General features: G+C 33.9%; 1 protein-coding gene across 7 annotated transcripts in view; it reads left to right on the forward strand.

Annotated features, from left to right (window-relative positions):
* EYA1 (EYA transcriptional coactivator and phosphatase 1) overlaps positions 1-19,007 on the forward strand; it is a 162,992-nt gene that overhangs the window by 49,832 nt on the left and 94,153 nt on the right. For all 7 annotated transcript variants that reach the window (XM_021002151.2, XM_021002139.2, XM_021002143.2 and 4 more), the window contains 2 exons: positions 13,151-13,233; positions 13,654-13,840. In XM_021002151.2, coding sequence (XP_020857810.1) covers positions 13,151-13,233; positions 13,654-13,840 — 270 coding nt within the window. The remainder of the gene's footprint in view (positions 1-13,150; positions 13,234-13,653; positions 13,841-19,007) is intronic.

The raw sequence follows: 19,007 nt of genomic DNA on the forward strand, positions 1-19,007 counted from the left end.
AAGATTAGTCTTCAGAGGATAATGCTTGATTATGATAATGATTTTCTCATCTTAATCACTTGCTAGATATGTGATCTTGGGCAAATTGCTTAACCACTCTTTCTCATCTGTAGTGTAAGCGGTTTGGGCTAGATGACCATTAAGGTCCCTTCCAGCTCCGTGTCTATGATCCTTTGATAGTTTTTACTGTTGTTTTGTTTTTGCTACACTGACTCATGAGGTTAGTCCACTAAGGTATGGAGGAGCTGTAATTTATTATATAGAGGGAGTAACCATAGTGATGAAATCACTGCATCTTAGGTAGTCTTGAAAGGGTGTTGGGTGCTTATTTAGAAGTTCATTGCCATTGATGAGCCTTTAAGATCTTACTAGCAGAAGCTATTTGTCCTATGTTGCCTTTTAACAGGTATAGTCACAAATCGGTTTAATAGCAGTCATGATTCATTATTCTCCAATAGAATGACAGGTAACTGAGTTACTATATAGATGATAAATTGAATTTTCATTTTTAATAAACGTTTGTTGAATTGATTTGAGCAGATTATTTGTGTGTAATCACTTCTAAAGTGCTTGAGAATGAATGTTTCTTCTTTGTTGCCTGTCTGTTATATGTTCAAAAATCATTTAATCTTTTTTCTAAAAATACTGTATAACTGAACTTTATCCCATCCTCTATAGAAGAGTAGAATCTTGACTATGAAATTTTACTGTATATGAATTTTTCAAAGTTAAAAACTGTCTCATAAAGATGTCTTGGAGGATCGATGTTATGTATGGTATTCTTAAAGGATCTCAATAACCATTCACCTTCCCCCTTCTAGGCCTATTTAACATATTGTGAAACCCTTCTAGTCTATATTGAACTTTTTTGGAAATGGTTCACATTGTTTCCACTCACAAAAAAAACAAAAAATGAAGAAAGGATAAACTAGAAAAAAATAAGCTGGAGAGGAAAATCGGCTCAGTTCTTTCTTTCCTATTCTTTTCAAATGCAAGGATATACAAAGGGTGAAGCTAATTCTTTTAGTGGATTGACAGTATCTGGCATATCAGATGCTTACTGAGTCCAATTGATTGATTGATTTCTGAGCTTAATAAAGGTTTAGACCAAATAGAACATAGATAATACCAACTATTTTAATACATGGAGAATTTTTACCCTTCTAACTAGCATACTTATTATTTTCATCATTATTTTTCTGGTCAGGAGTATCCATGGACCAATAAAATATTGTTTTGATAAAATGCATCCATCATACTGTTGGTTCCTTGAGAGTTGGGACTATTTTTGTTTTTTAGTATTCCTATTGTCTATCGTAATGCCTGGCATATTGTTGTTCATCCTCTGTTCTCAAAGAGAACCAGTGGCATCATGAGGGTGATATCTTGACTTGCAAGTGAATTGATTTAAGTGAGTCAGAGCTATGCAAAGTCACCAGCCTCACTTTTTCCTCCAGACTCATCTGAATCCAGTGGTAAGACATAGGTCAGGATGATTGGCAATGACCTGGGATGCAGTGGGAGACTTTGGGCTTTTTAAGCTAAGGTCTTTCCCAGGTTTCTAATGCTTGTTGTCTTAATTTTAGTGGCATTGCCAGTGGGGTTTTGGAATTTATTCTCCAATTCTGATTCTGCGTGTGAGATTCCATTACATATAAAAGTTTCTATAAGGTAGAGATACTTGTACATTTTAGATTATTGAAAAGTACTTTCAAAAATGTTGGTAAGTATTGAACATGCTAAACAAGAAAGCTCATTGAATAGCAAATTGGGAGAGAAAGAGGTTGGCATGGTACTCTGCAGAATATTTCTACCTAGATTCCAATGACCACTTAGATTTATTTAACATATTTCCTTCTGGTAACAAAAAAAATGCCTACCTCTATTGTTAAATAATTTTGTTTGACTATATTTAGGAATTATCATTTGAGACAATTAATTTTTGGTGATTCTACCTAGGTAATTCTTATTTAAAGAAATTTTTGTGGTGATATCTGTTTCTTTTATTTTAAAGAAAGCCAATAATACTCAACAGGTACTTAATAACAGTAATTTTAACAATAAACATCTCAGCAACATTTTAACATATTCTAGGAGTTATTACATGAACTATATAAAAATACAGAGATTTTAGTCATATGTAGTATAGTAAGAGTAGCTTTGCACATGGGCTCAAATGTTGCCTCTGATTATTACTAGCTACATAGTCTTTTAGCAAATCACTTCATCTTTCTCAGCCTAAGTTTCCTCATCTAGAAATACAGAAAATAAAACTTATACTTCCAATATCCCTCCTTCACCTGGAGAGAGTTGTATAAAAAAAAATTCTTATCATCTTAATATATTCTAAAATATGATCAGATATTATTTATCTTCTATTCTTTTACCAATGTGCCAGATTAAATGCTCAATAGTTACAGTTCTCCAGGATAACATAAAAAATACTTACTTTTATTATTCAGTGAAGATCATTGAAGTTTCAGAACATCTCCACTGAGGGTAGGATGTCAGCATTTCAGGTGTATTCCAAACAGCCAACAAGGCCTTACAAGAGATACATCTCCTAGGTGAAGGTGAATCAGTGCAAAGCACAAAGGCATTTATTGGATGCAGTAGGACAATGGCTAAGTCATTATAAATACTGAACTAGGCAACGATTGAGAATTCTGTTATTCTGCATATAGTTGCCTGTACAATAGTATTTCCCAAAGCCTTCCTATGACATAAATTTCAAATTTTCTCAAGGAAATGACAAAGGGAAGAAACATAAGAGACTTGCACTAACTTTGTTATGGGGAAGAGGGAAGGGACATATTCTGGAGAGAGAGAACTGCACCAATAATTTTACACGTGGTAAGAACTCATGATGTAGAAACCCTCTGCATCTGCTGATGCAGATCAGCGCCTATAACTTAGACTTTATTATTTTTTTTAGAAAGTTTACCTGTATTAATCTAACATAAAAAAATCTAAAACAGGGTAATCCCAGGAAAAGCAAAATCAACAGATAGATAATAAACACCAACTACTTGCTGGGCATTGTGGTATATGTCAAACATAAAACAAAGCAGTGTTTGCCTTCAAGTAACTTTCCTGGTATCATGAAAACTAACTTGTAAAAAAGATATCTAAATACTAATAATGGATTCTAAATAACTTAGAAGGGGAGCACTAACAGCCAGGGAACAAGGGGGAATCTGGAAAGGTCCAATGTAGGTGGTGGTATTTCAGATGAGCTTTGAAGGAAGTGAGGCATTGTAAGAGGCAGGAGCCAGAAGGTAGTTAATTGCAGGCATTGGAGACAGCCTGAGTATGGACATGGAGACAGGTGATGGATTGTTGTGTATGGAGAACAGCAAATAAGAAAGTTTGATTAAAACATGGACTGAGTGAAAGGGAACAATATGGAATAAGCCTGGCATAGAAAACTTGAGTCATATTATAAAGGGCTTTAAATGCCAGACTAATTGGTGAAAATGTTGATGGAATTGTACATAGGAGTTTAGCTCTTCAAATGTCAAGTAACTCTGAATCATCCAACAGCATCAAACACTGCTTTGCCATTCACACTTGTAACTCAAAGTAAATGAACAAGAGTGTGTTTTTTTAAGTTACTTGGAATACTTAACTGGAAGAGGTGAATCAGGAAAGTGTAAGGCTTATCCATTGTTCTCTGGATGGGCTGACCCTGTGATTTCCCCAAATAAAGGTAACTTGACTGTACAATTTGTGGTAGTGGGGGACTGGATTCATGCTTTTCTCTGAGGGGAGAATGAGGCTACATAGAGGCATTTGTCATCATTAAGTTCACTTTGTAATAGCTATAAAACCAACTGAATGGCTTCTTAAAGCACAAAAAAACATTTTTTTTCTTGAGTTTTCAATACTGGTCTAAACATTTCAAAAGGAAATGTTATAAAATATGTAGGACTCCTCTTTCCTTAGCAGAAGTAGAGGGTGAGGGGTGTCCATGAGTCTAGAACGTTGCACAGATGGCGATTTCCCCCCATATATTGACTAGTTGTAATGATTTTTTGAAAGTCTTCATTATATGGGGTGTTTGTTGCTGGTGTTCATTCTTGATTCTCAAAAAGGAACAATGACATCATAAGGGGGATGTCTTGACTTGCACATGTATTAGATTTAAGTGAGGCAGAGCTGCACGAAGTCATCAGCCTCACTCTCCAAAGTCATTGAAGTCCAGTGACAAAAGTCAAAGATGGCCCAGGATGCAGTGGGAGACCTCTCTGGGAGGCAAAAGCAGAGGGATGGAATTTATTTAATGTGGGGTGTGGGGGTGGAAAGGAGAGTCCTTTAGAAATCACCTTCACTTATACATCTTTATATATTTGTTCAAAAACATATGTGTGTGTTTGTATGTGCATGTGTATGTTTATCTTTCTTTTTCCTCTCCCCTCCCTTGGGATCCAGCCCCAGTAGTTCAGCAAAATTAACAGACAAATCATTGAATCTAATTGCATATGAAGTCTCCTATGCCCATAGTCTCTTATCTTGAGAAAGAAGAGAAGGGGGAAATTTTCTCATCTTCTTTGGGACCAAACTTGCTTATGATTTGGTGTTCAGCTTTGCTAATTTTTGCCTTCCATTTCCATTGTTCTGGTCATTGTAGATATTGTTTCCATGGTCCTACTTATTTCACTTTGCATGGATTCATATGTTTTCTAATTCTCTTATTCTTCATATTCATCATTTCTTTCAGCTCAGTAATATTCTATTATATTCATGTACCACAATTTGTTTAGCCATTCCCTAGCTGATGATAAGCTTTGCTTTCAGTTCTTTGCTAACATAAAAAGTGCTGTCATCAATATTTTGGTATATATGGGATCTTTCTTTCCATCTTTGGCTTTCTTGAAACATATTACTGATAATGGAATCTTTGAATCAAAGGATTTGGACATTTTAGTCCCTTTCTTTGGATAATTCCAAATTGTTCTCCAGAGTGGTGAAGTATATACTTCTTAAAAAATAAAAATGAACAGCAATTTTATAATTCCAGGAAGAAATTTTGTTTTTATACTTTTGGTACTATTGGGTTATGATGAAGTATCTGAGATCTGCTGATAGAAAGTACGTTTTGACCACCATAAAATGAAATAGCTTAACAATTAGATAAACAGAACTTCAGTTTGAGGTAAATTATTGCAGCTTTTATAATGCTTAAAATGTATAGTTACTGCTTTTCCCTTCAGTGTCTTGAACTATATGATTATTCTTTAGTGTTCAGCTTACTAGGATTTTAATCTTAACTTAATAACATATCTAGTTATTGAAGTACCTTCTCTTACTCTTAAGATTGCTAAGTTTTACATGTTGATTGAACCTTTCCTGCCCTCAGTCACTAGGATAGTTAACCAGTGAAGCCTGCTAAGGTAACTATATTTGAATGGTTTTTGTCAAAATACTAAAGTCAATAAGATTGGAAATTTACCCATAAAATGCATATGAAGACTTTATAATGTTTATCACCTATGTAAAATTGTGGGGGCACATATATAAGCTATAGGCCAAGTGGAAAGACTTTAAGAGGAATTTTTAAGTGACATAAGCAAGCAGGAAAACCTCGATTTTTAAATAGCCCATCTGGCCTTCGTAGGTTTTTCCCCAGAGAGCTTCACTAACGTCTGCCACATATATTGTGCCCTGATGATAGACATGGCCCATGGCAAAGAGGCCAGTGAAGGAAAGCAAATGGACTTCTGCAGAAAACACACAGGAGACAACACCTCCTGCTTGCTGATTAAGTACTAGAGAAAGGTCCTCCACATGGGAACCACAGACAAGCCCCAGCAGGTTCCAACATTCTTCCTACCCTGGCTGAGATTCCTAGCTTTAATGTGGGTCCTTGTTCTTTGCTAAAAGGACCTTTGACCTAGAAGTTACTGCTTTTATCATGATGGAGGTTATAGCTGGGCAGTTTACTTTAGATTAAATCACTAAAACTCCCTGTTATGTTTTATTCATAAAGTTTCAGATTTTTTTCTTTATAAATAGCAGTATACCCCATGTGTTGACACAATTAATTTTAAATGTGAAATCAAGTCTTTTTTTTTCTTCTATTGTTACTTGGCAATCATAATCCTGGGTGGCCTAGACAGCATCTTCCAAGAAGGCTGTTTCTTATTTGTTACGCTTGGTGAGACTACTACCCTTTCTCTGTAGGAATCAGTGATGTTGACAAGATAAAAGAGAATATGCTAAATAGGGAGTCTATTTATTTACATTTTAAAACTTTACCTAAATAATTTCTCAGCTTGAAAAGATAACATTTTAAAAACTCAACTACTGGATGTGACACTTTTTGTTTCATATATCTGCTTAATAATAAATCTTGAAGCACTATGTAAATGAGTCACTATCTTTATCATTCTTATCCTGTAAATATATTTATTTCTACCATGTAAGTTTCTTTGTACCTTTTTGTTACTATAAATAAATATCAGTCTTTATAAATGCAGTGTCCATGAAGATGAAATGGAGGGTCTCAAAGTTTTATTCAATGTAGTTTAAGCAAAAGAGCTCCAAATCCAATTTCTTCCCCCAATTTTGTCATTACCTTGATCTGTGACTGTGGCTAAGTTACTTTAATCATATGAAAGACATTTATTAAGTGCCTTCTATATGTGAGGTACAATGATAATCATTGGGAATGGGGAATGCAACAGTGAATATTGTCCTAAATTCAAGAAATCCAGATTGCACTGGAACCCTACATAATCCCTCCATGACTATTTCCTCAGCTGTGAATTTAACATTAAAATACTTGCCCAACCAGACTTGTTGAGAAAAGTACAAAGTGCACAAATATATTATATTCTTGTACCTTTGATGGGAAATTTTTTAATAAAAAATGGAATATGTATCCTCATTTTTTAATCTTGATGTGCTAGTAACTGAGTTTTCAAGGGCTATATCAGCAAAGTAGAAGGTGTGGGAAGTCCTCCTCACCATCTCAAAAACAAAAGAAGCTTCAAGCATTGTCTAATGATAGATTGTTATCCTAGCCATGTTAGAAGAGTCTTAGTACCCAAAGGTTGGCCACCAGATATTTCCCTTAGAATACAATATCCATGAGGGAAAAGTCTCCCTAATTTTGGGTATTTATATCCCCAGCAGTAAATGTAGTGCTTGGCACATAATAAGCACTTTTTTTTCATTCATTCACTTACTCATTCAGATATAGATATAGATATAGATATAGATATAGATATAGATATAGATATAGATATAGATATAGATATAGTTATAGATAAAGATACAGATATAGATATAGATATAGATATAGATGTAGATGCAGATGTAGATGTAGATATAGATGTAGGTGTAGATATAGATATAGATATAAATAGATAGCATATATATACATATATATTCTCCCATCTCTGACACACATAGGAAATTAATTCATGGATTTATAATAGCTTTTTATATTCCCCAACTAAAACACTTGAGAGAATGAAAAGGGAGGTCTATTATGTTCTAGTTCTCAATTTGAAATTTTGAGGTGCTAAAATTGGTTTATAAATAATTTTGATCCTTGTTTGAAGAATGTTGTACATGATCAATATATAAAGTCTGCTAAATATTTGTTCTTAACCTGGTTAATAAAATCTGCCTAGTATCCCTTTTGTTCCTTCTCAATTACCTTATCACTCAATCCTTTTGCTAGCCCCTAAAATTTGCCATAGTGACTTGCACCAAGGTCACAGAGCCAGTATATATCTGACATGACTTGAACTCCCATCTTCCTGACTTTCCACTCCATCATGATGGTATATTATGTTTTCCTAACTCCTCTGAAAAGGAGTAACCATGGCTGTGTTTCCCTCGATACTATATTTCCTTCTAACTCACAATGGCACTGTACCTAATCAATACTGTTAGTACCATTGACTGTTTGAGAAATCATCTAGTAAAGGATTCTTCTCTGGGTTGTTTTTTTTTTGTTGTAAATATATAGGATTTTGCCTACAAAATTTGTAGAAACCCACAAAATAACAAGGAGAATGTTGAAAATATTTTTATAATTAGAAATTTAGTATAGAAAAAACATTTATATTAGTCTCTTCTAGATAATGTCAATTGACCAATAAGCATTTTTTAAGTTCATATTACATGTCAGGCACTGAGGATACAAAGACGTAAGTGAAATAATAGTCTCTGCCCTCAAGAAGCTACCATTCTGGATAGGGTAGAAGACATTTCATCTGTATTTGCAAAATAGATATAAGGTAAATTAAACATATAAGTACATATATCTACACCCATACACAGGAGTTTCACAGTGGTAAACCATTTAAATAGATGATGGAAAATATATAATTTTAATAGTAGGAGGCTGGCAGTGTTCTGGAAACAGTTGAAAAGTTGGAATTAAGAGGTCTTGGGTTAAATCCTAGCTCTTCCCCCTCACCCCTGATGACTTTGTGATCTTCAAGTCTTTTAACCTCTCTGAAGCTCAATTTGCTCACTGTAAAGTAAGGATAATATATGTTATACCTATATCATACCATTATTGTAAGAGTCAAGTAAATGATGGAATGAATTGACTTTAAATGACAAGTCACTGTATAAATGTGAGATATTAATTCTTCACTTATTGATAATAGGTGTGTACTGTTTCATGAGTTATGATTCCAAAACGATAAAAATTAACATGGGGAAACAAAACTAATAATTTGCAATTCTTCCTACCTTGAGGAATTTTTGTTGTTGTTTAAATAATGCTGGATTTAAAATTGTATTATGTAGTCTTTGTACTTAATATTATTTATTTAATTTGGTTTCCCAAGTAGTAATTTTTATCAAATATGTAAATGGGGGGCCATTTTTACCTAATTAAATTTGTGATAGGGTTACATAAGATTAGATTTATTGATGAGGGTAAGTAAAGAACATGCTTCAGACCTGGAATATATGGAATTCTTCAAAACATTCACCAAGCTGATTGGCTGTCAGAGGAGGCAGTAGTTTCCTCCTCATTAGAAGTCTTCATGCAGGTGCTGGACAACCTCTTGTTGAAGATATTGTAGTAGAGATCATTGGACAACAACGTGGTGGACTAGATGGCCTCAAAAGTGCCTTCAGCTCCTTCTTGTTCAAAACTTTTATTAATAACTTGAATGAATATACAGAAGAAAATTCCAGATGATAAAAAAAGCTAATTGGCTTGCATAATCAAGATTCAAAAAGATATCCTAAGACAAGGGTTATGGGCCTAGTCTAACAAATTGAAACCTAAAAGGGATAAATTTACTACAGGTACTGATTTAGCAAATCAACTAAATAATCACAGGATAAGGAGTAATATATATATATATATATATATAAAACCAGAATATAATTCAGTTATGGGTTTTAGTGGTCTTAAGATGAATTCACCTCAGTTTCCCCAACTGTAAAATGGAGATAATGTTGCCACCTCTCTCCCAAGGTTGTTAAGAGAATCAAATGAGATGATATTTGTAAAGTACATAGCATGTTGTAGACACTATATAAATGCTAGTTATTATTAGTGGCAATAACAATTACCAAAAAACTACTCTAAAATTAGGCTGTATTAATAATCCTAGAGTCCAGAAAAGTAGGTAACAGTCCTTCTGTATTGTGCACTACCATATGAAGTAACATGTTCATTACTGGATGTCACATTTTAAGAGGGACATTTTCACAAACTGTAGAGTATCATTTTGTTGGGTTTTTTAAGTATTTATTAAGCATCTACTGTGAGCTAGCCACTGTGCTAGGTGCTGAGAATAAAAAGGCAAAATCAAAACAATCCCTCCACTCTTAGAGCTTATATTCAATGAGAGGGTGTGCATAATATATGCAAAAATTAAATGTAAAATACATACAAAGTAATTTATGAGGGGACGACACTAGAAATTGGAAAAATGTGATCAGGAAAAGCTGCTTATATAAGAGAATACTTAGTCCTAGTTTTGAAGATAGTTGGGCATTATAGGGATGGGGCAAAATTTGCACAGAGACAAAGAGGCAGGTGATAGAGTATGCAATAAATCCAAAAACATTATCTGGAGATTGTTAAGGTTAAAAGCCAAATGATTTGTAGTTTATCTTAGAAGGAGCCATTTAAGCAGCTAAGCTCAAACTAAGGGGTTGAAGGACGGACAAAACATAGTGAAATGATCAGATTTGTGTGTCCTTGTGTTATCAGTACAGCAGCTGTGTGGACTATGGATGGGGAGGAAAGAGACTGGATGCTGGGCAACTAATTAGAATGCTTTTGCAATAAGCCAAGTGAGAGATGATAAAGGCCTGAACAAAGGCAATGACTGTATGAGTAGAGAAGAGGAAATGATACAAGTGTGTAGCATCAAATCCAAAAGAAGATGACTTAAGATGATGTAGGGCCTGAAAAAAAATTATATGAGAGACATTTGTAGGAACTGGAAATGTATAACCTTGAACTTAAGGAAACAGCTACCTTCCCCCATTTGAAGGATCATCATATGGAAGAGAAATGAGACTTATTTTGTATAATGTAATGGGAAACAACTGCAGTATGTAGGCAGAAGATACAGAGAAGCAGATGAGGAGATAAGAGAAAGAATTTTCAAACAAAGTTATACCCTAAAGGAATGGGCTCATTCCATCATTATTATGCTCCCCAATCCTGGTATGTACAAAATCTGGAAGAACTAAGTGTGAGATGCTAGAAAAGGGATTTCTGTGTGCGTTGTAGGAGGTTGGCTTAGATCACCTTTGAAATCTCTTGCATATGTAAGGTTATATAATTCTTTTGCTCTTCAACAAAGAGAGAAACCTGTAAATTTGTGCCATAAGGGAATTGTACTCATATCAAGCCTAATTCTTAGACTTACAGTTTGGGGAGAAAGCTCATTCAAATCATATAAAAAAACCTTAATCTCACCCTATTATCGGAATTGAGTGCTTTCCAGCCCATTTATGTTCTATATACCCTGTATAAGAGCACAAATAGCTGGCATCATAAACAATTGCAAATCCTGTTACTGAATAGTAGAGCCAGAGACAGGGTTAAGACAGTTTGGCAAGTGTTATAGCATGATACTTGAGAATACATAACCACTGTGGTGGTGTCCATGCTCTTAAGAGTTTTCTAAGCATCTGTGAATTGTGTGTTGAAATGTATTGATGCTGAAGACCTTACAATGCCAGATACAGGAAAGTGATCTTGTTTTTTCCTTTAACCTAGTAAAGCATAGATTAAATATTTTTTGGCTAAGAGAAAATTCCTTTCCTCTGTAGAAAGCATGTACTATTACATGTTTGATTTTTGTTTTTTGTTTGCTTTGCTGTTACCACTTACTAGATAAAGTGTTCTTTGGTCACAGCAATTTGTTTCAATCAGTTGCCCCCTGCTGGGATAGTCTTATTTTTCCATCTTACTTTTCAATCCTTAACTGCACTGCTCTTGGAAAAGTCGTGACGCATTCAAGTACTTGCTACAAAGCAACACAGAATTTTGGTCACACTACTTGAATGTTACCATAGCTTTGATGCAGATCATGGATTATTTGGATAAATCCTAAAGATTTTAGTTCAAGTATATGAGAAGAGATTATGCAAAAAAAAAAAAATCTAAGCACCAAATCAGTAACATGTTATTGGCAATGCTGATGATTGTCTCTGGTTAATTTAAGTCTAACTCAAAACAAATAAGAAGTATTAGAAAAGACTATAATTTAGAGGAAAATGTAATGTTGCTTAAGCAAGATTTTCCACTATGTAAGTGTATGTACTACAGTGTGTACTCTCCCTGGGAGGAAGACACTTTTGGAAGTTGCATTAACTCTATCATGCCACTGGGGGACCATTTAGTAAATAACTACTTCAACATTCTAAGTGGTATCACAGTGAAATCTGCAGTCAGCCAGCAAATGTATATCACATGCTAATGTAGCATCTTGGAAGTACCTTTAAGTCTGGCTGGTTACTTGGGTACCATTTTGGTAGGCCAAAGCGTAATTTTCTCAGTAATACCCCAATGGCCTGTCAGTCCACAAATAGTTTTCAAAATTGCCTTGTTGGCCTTTCTTCCAAAAGAGTAAGTGGGGGAGGAAGGGGATCATTATTCTAAAAGTATATTTTACATGTATATAATAGCTAAATAAATAGTATATAATAGGTAAAGGTAACCAACTGGTGTCCTTGTGTTGCATTAAATTCATACCCTTTTTATATAAAATGTTGATTTTCACAGTCATTTCAAAACCCTATCCATTTATTCTGTGTAAAAGATAATACTTTCATATTTTAAATTGTTATTAGCTATACAGTGATACATGTGGTTCTAGAACAAAAAAAAATCCCTGTACATCCATGCTAAAAATTATTAATTATTGCTGCAAACTACTTGAGAACAAGAAGAGAGAATATATTTTTTTCATTTCTTAAAAATCTCCCATGGTGACTTTTTCAATGTTTTCTCTCATACTGTGCACCAAATACATTTTATTGACAAGTTCTTAAGAGTAGGGACTTTGTTTTGTGCTTATTATATATCTCTAGAGTAGTCATTGAAGTAATCTGTAATTGATCGATCATTGGTAGCAAATCCTAATGGATAAAACTCTGGCTTAAGTTTTCCATGGATTGATATGTAGAATAAATCTCCCTGAGTGCTCTAATTAATCCATATTTGTAATAAGATATTAGTATATGTACTAGTTAATACATGAGGGCATTATAAAAGGCAAATATATATATATATATAAGCATTTAAGATTCTCTAGAATAAAAGAAATAAATCTATCTAAATATCATTTCTTTTAAAAAAACTTATTGCATGACTGGTGGTTTAGAATTAAAATATTATATCATCTTTGTTTATATGAATTTTAGGTGAACCAGGAAATCTTTTGGTTTCAAATTCTCATAATTTTAGGCTTATGGTATTATGGATTTGGAACAAAAAGGAATCAAAGAAATCATATGTATTTCTTAATATTGAAGAGCTTAATAATTAACTAAAATTGTAAATGAATCTTTAACCATAATAAGGCTAATACGTGAAATTGTTAGTGTACCATAGCACATGCAACTACACCACAAAATAGCCCTGACAGAGCAAATACTTTCCAGAAAATTTTAGTAACCATGATTTCTTTAATATGTTTTGTTCCAGGTAGCAGTTTTACAACATCATCAGGACTATACACAGGAAATAATTCACTCACAAATTCTTCTGGATTTAATAGCTCACAGCAGGTAAATTTGTAAAGTAAAAATGAGAAAGATTTTGGAATATATGAAATATGTAACAGATGCTCCTCTTTTTTTCTGAAGTGAACTCTCTGATTTTAGATTCCCCCCCCCAATTTCTTTAAATTTGTATTTTTTTCTTTAAAATATCCATTAATGAAACTGTGTACTTTTTTTAGTGACTGGTTTAATTTTTGCTAGTAACATGCATCTTGTTGGATGGGAAAGTGTCAAAAAACATTCCCAGTCTTACATAAGATTTATGTTTGCAAGTGTAAACAGATCAACCTGTGTTTATTTTGTTTGCCCTACTGTGTGAAGTACAGAGAGAACACTGAAATACAAACATGTGTTTGCTGTTATGATTTGGAAGGCTTAATGCAATATTTTGACAGAATCCTCTCATGTTGCTTTTTGGTTTGGTAGGAATATGCATCTTATACCAGCTTTGGCCAGGGTCAGTATGCACAGTATTATAATAGCTCACCGTACCCATCCCATTACATGACAAGCACCAACACCAGTCCAACAACGCCTTCTACAAATGCAACATACCAGCTTCAAGAACCACCATCTGGCATCACCAGTCAAGCAGTTACAGATCCCACTGCAGGTAATTACAGGAATTTTATTAGTCCTACAGGTCATATTTTTGCTGGTTCATGTGTATTTCAATGGTTAGTGCAGTTTTGGCAAGACATAGGATTAGAGTTGGTTAACAAGAAGTTGTGTTGTGCTGTTTAATAGATTTCATTCTTCTATTTTTTATTTAAAATAATGTTACAGTTTAAAATATAGGAAATACTCATTTGTAATGATTATAATATTGGTTTTTTTATCAATAATTGTGAATTTTTTAAAAGATATAATACCCATAACTAGAGATGATATGAAATAGCATAATAGAATTGCTTAGGAATAGGAAAATATATTAGTGACATACATGGATAAAATTCTATACATTGCATCCTACATACAATGCATAGAATTTTTAATTCTATTCATTGCATCCTATATACAATGTATACAATTCTATGTATAAATGTTCTATACGTAACATTTAGAATTCTATATATTATATTCTATATGTGTGTGTTAGTATTCTGCAATTGTCTTTTGTTTCAGGACATGTAAAAAATTTAGAGGGCATCTGCCATAGAAAAGTTCAGTTTTAGAGTCCATATTGTAGATGGGACTCATTATTTCAGTAGGGCTTGGTTTAAACATCATATATTTGGAGCTGGAAAGGACTTAGAGATAATCCAATCCAACCTTTTTTATTTTATAGATGAAGAAAATAAGTCCAAAAATCACACTGATAATAAATAACAGGCCCAAGATTTGAACCCACCTCCTCTAACTCTTAACCTTGTGTTCTTTCCACTGTACCAGATTTAGTGACCTCTGAGGTCCCTTCCAGTTCCAAGTCTGTGATCTACTGCTAGTATTGCAATCAATCAAATACGTTCATTGGTCAGTAGACAAAGTCACTGTTGTAGTAATGTTGCCCAATAGAATGCATTTTCCTATGTTAGAAAAATGGAACACCAAATTTAAAGGCACAAGAATATCTATTGTTTTTCACTTTTTTGTGAAAGTTCTTGCCCAATAAGAGTGAATGGTCCTTAAAATAAGAAAAAAGAGACAGCTTCTGTATATATTACCGTGGTACATGATGTGATGTCTGCATGTCTAAAAATCAAACTGTAGTTTAGTTATGTTATCATTACAAACCTTTGAAGTTGCCAATGGTTTTAAGAACAAATTGGAAATTTGTTCTTAGAAACAGAAACAACACTCTGATCTCTGCTAAACTGAGAGGCAGTGTGGTTTAGTGGATAAAGCATTGTTATGGAAGCCAGGAAGACCCTGAGTTCAAGTCCTACTTCTGACACAAACTGATGCAATGAGTCTTGGTAAGTGACTTAATGACTCAGTGCTCTAAACACATTTCTAAGGTTATGAGGTGCAAAGAAGGTGCTGCCCATCACTGGTAGAGAGAATTTCCTTACCTAGAAATTCTCTATACCAGTGAAATTCCAGGTCCAATCTTTTGTGGGGATTGAGAAGACTTGGTGGAATGAGTGGAATCCATTCATTGGATTAGAGGTTACTGTTAAAAGCATGTGATACCGTAAAGTGATAAAAGCAACATGAAAGTAATGATTTCCCTTCATTTGGATGGCGCAGAAGGAAGAGGGTGTGAGAAGAATGCAAAGCAAATTGCTATCATTTTATCGTTTTATCAAGGACAGTAGTTGAAGCAGGATGTCAAAAAATTCAATGAGGTTCTGTCCTCTTAACTCTGGCCAATTTTTTTTCATAAGTACTATTATATGGAAATGAAGTGACACAGTATGGGTGCCTCAGCACAAAGTCATCATCACTACTCACAAACAACTCAAAATGTAGTGGTTTTCTGTCTTGTGGAAGTAGCATCATGTCCATATCCATAATGTCAAGATCATCATCTAGATTTTTTAAGACCCTGTTTTATCTTCTAAATCAGCCTCAATACAAGTTTTATTTACAAATAAACTAGCCTAATATTTATTTTAATATGTACCAGATATTGTAGGATAGATTCCATTCTCTCAGAACTTCTATGCGCATAGACACACTTACACACATGCACTCACAGAAACACAATGTTATGCTGGTCAAGATGGAAATATTTAGAAACCTCTTTCTCTTTATACAAGCTTTTCTATTAATAGTTAGTCATAGGGATTTCAGTGAGCTTACAAATTGAAAAGCAGATTATTTTCAAAGTTAAAGGAAAATTTGGTTGAGGTTTATTTTATGTTGGTGTTGTTTTCTAAGGAAAGAAATCCCCTTTAATTTGGCAACCATTGAGTTGTCTATTCCTAGTTATACATAAAATTAAAGACCAGGTGCACTTGATGAAAGAGGAGTTTACTGATCTTTTGGGAGGCATACTTTAGGGGCTCATTTAACTAAGATTCTGGGAAATGATCCATTAAATATGTAAGCTCCATGATGGTAGGAGCAATGTTTTATTTAAACCTCATCTGCCAGAGAACCTTGTATAGTTTTCTGTATAAAACAGGTGCTGACTAGATTTTAGTTGAAATGAAACTAATGTTTTATCACTGATTCTAAGAAAGCAGTGTGCTTCTGCTTTTATTATCTATGAGAAGTTTTTTCCATAAAGATCCAGGAAATTACTTTCTCAGACAGTAGTACCAAGATAATAATTTAGCTTTTTTGAATCATTTTAGATCTTTCTTTGAATCTCAAGAAGTATTTGGATTTAGAGTGCTGCTCAGTCCTGTGAACCTGGATTCTAGTTATATTTTTATCCTAAATCTTCAGAGAATTAATTTATTCTTTCTGCTTATTATGTCTCTAACTGACTCTTGAAATGAGGATTTCAACCTTTACCTATCTTACCAACATCTTTTAAAAACTAAGGAACTTGCAAGGATATTTTGATGATTTTTTTCCAACAACAGTTAATAGAAATATAGTTTTAAAAATCTGTTACCTCTATAAAATTTTCAGTTATGTTTTAATATACATATGTGTGTATGCATGTATGTACATATGTGTATGTGTGTGTGTGTAGTAGTAGTAGTAGTAGTAGCTCATTCACTCTAAGTATGGATCTTGGGTAGTATGTGCTCATAGTTAAATGCTGAAATCTGTGTTTTTTGGATGTGCATATGTAATCCATTAAGAGGAACATAAGTAGAATATATAGGTCTAGACCAAAATACATCATTGATCTCTTTCAAGAATACAGTATTCTTATGACAATTTATTTAATATTTTTTCAGTGATGTATTAAATATCATAACAAAAAAATCACATCACTTAGAAATACACACGAAACCATAGACAGTCTTAACCTTCCACCAGAATTTTAGTGAATCTTGTCATTTAAAAGGACTTTATACAAAGCTACTTCTTTGTTTAGTTCCTTATCTGATTCTCCTCTGATATTAAACAACCACCACCAAAAGAAATCCTGGGTGGTCTTTAAAAGGATTTTCCCCTCAGTTCTAAATTAATCCAATGAATTGAGTGTATGGCTGAAGCCTCATTTTGTAAACTAATTAGCTTTTTTAACCAATTTTTTAAAAAGTTATTCTGCTGTTACTTTTTAGATCTTTCATTTTAAAACTCAGTCCTAAGCCACTTTACTTGAAAAATGTAATTTAATGATGTGTAATTATTATCATTAATTACATAGCATCACAGAGTTGAAAAGGTATTTCATTGATAATCTGGTCTAATTCATTCCTTTTCCAAGTGGGGAAACTGAGATCTAGAGAAATGAAATGGCAGTCACTAGCTATCATAGTCTTCTTCTTAAGTATTATTAAAGAAAAGATTTGATGCTTTTAAGTATGATGAAAAGAAAAAGCACAAAGTGGAAATTACATTATATAGCCAAGGAAGACAACAGAGAACATTGGGAAGATGACTGGCTCCTCAGTCAGAAGATCTGGGTTCAGATCTACAGTATATCATTTAATCACCCTGAAGGTCAATGGGTTGAACTAGATGGTTTTTGTCTGTTTTGGGGGGTGTGTGGGTGTGAGTGAGGCAATTGGGGTTAAGTGACTTACCCAGAGTCACACAGCTAGTAAGTGTTATGTGTCTGAGGTCAGATTTGAACTCAGGTCCTCCTGACTCCAGAGCTGGTGCTCTATCCACTGGGCCACCTAGCTGCACCAAGCACTAGATGGTTTTTAAGGTCCCTTCCAGCTTTAAATCTGTAATGCTATGAATTTCAGCCTTCTCAGATGGTAGTGAAACTCACAACCATAAACAATCATTGAAAGATTATATTTTGATGGGCTTGTGATTTCATTGATATATGGAATTCCCAGGGAGGAAACGCCTAGTACCAGTGGAAATCAGTATCTATTCTGCACCTACTATTCATAGACACTTACCTGGTGGGCACAGAGAAGTTAAATGACTGGCCCAGAGTCACACAGCCAGCAACAGGACTCAAATAGAGAGACCTTGAGGTCAGCCTTCTATCTCCTACATCACTCTGCCTCTATTGAAAGAATGTTGGTATTGAAAAGATGGACATTTGTTTCAGAGAGAAGCTTCAAGTCATTTAAAATACTTTTGCAATTATCTGAAGGCAATATTCTTTGGAGTATTGAATCTAGGGAAATATTCATAAAGCATATTCTTTTTTCCTCTCCTTCCAACCTTTCTGCCCCCTCCCTTCTCTTCCATTCCCTTCTTCCCTCCTCATCACTTCATCCTCCCCCCTCCCTCAAATGACATATATCAGAGAGCACCAGCTTTAAAAGAATTACCCCTCTTAAGTGTTTTAATGCAGGTATTTCCCTCATTTCAAATGTCCTCCTGAAATGCTTAATTCTTCTTTACAAGAGAAATGGTATTCTTTTATCACTTCAAAATATGTAGAGATGAAAAATAAGAAAAATGGATTTTAAGATGTTTTCCTTTTGTGATGAGATTTGAACCAGTACATTAGAACATCATTCCTTAACCACTGAAGTATAAACAGCATGTTGTTACCTTGCACTGAACCCTTAAAGCTTAAGGCATATCATTACCAAAGTAACCTAATATTTTTCAGAGAATCAAAATATTTTAACCATTTAGATAGAAATAAAAAGAATATTGGGTTTTTTTAATCTTGTTTTTTCCAGAAAAGTCGCCTATGTCTTTTTCCCTATGTTTATCCATGTCAAATGTGTTTTGTGTAGAAAGTAATTTATATTGTCAGCTTATATTTTAAAACTGCAACTTTCTTTTATAGCTAA

This window comes from Phascolarctos cinereus, unplaced genomic scaffold (assembly GCF_003287225.1).
Source record: "Phascolarctos cinereus isolate Bilbo 61053 unplaced genomic scaffold, phaCin_HiC Scaffold_4;HRSCAF=312, whole genome shotgun sequence".
Lineage (NCBI taxonomy): Eukaryota > Metazoa > Chordata > Mammalia > Diprotodontia > Phascolarctidae > Phascolarctos > Phascolarctos cinereus.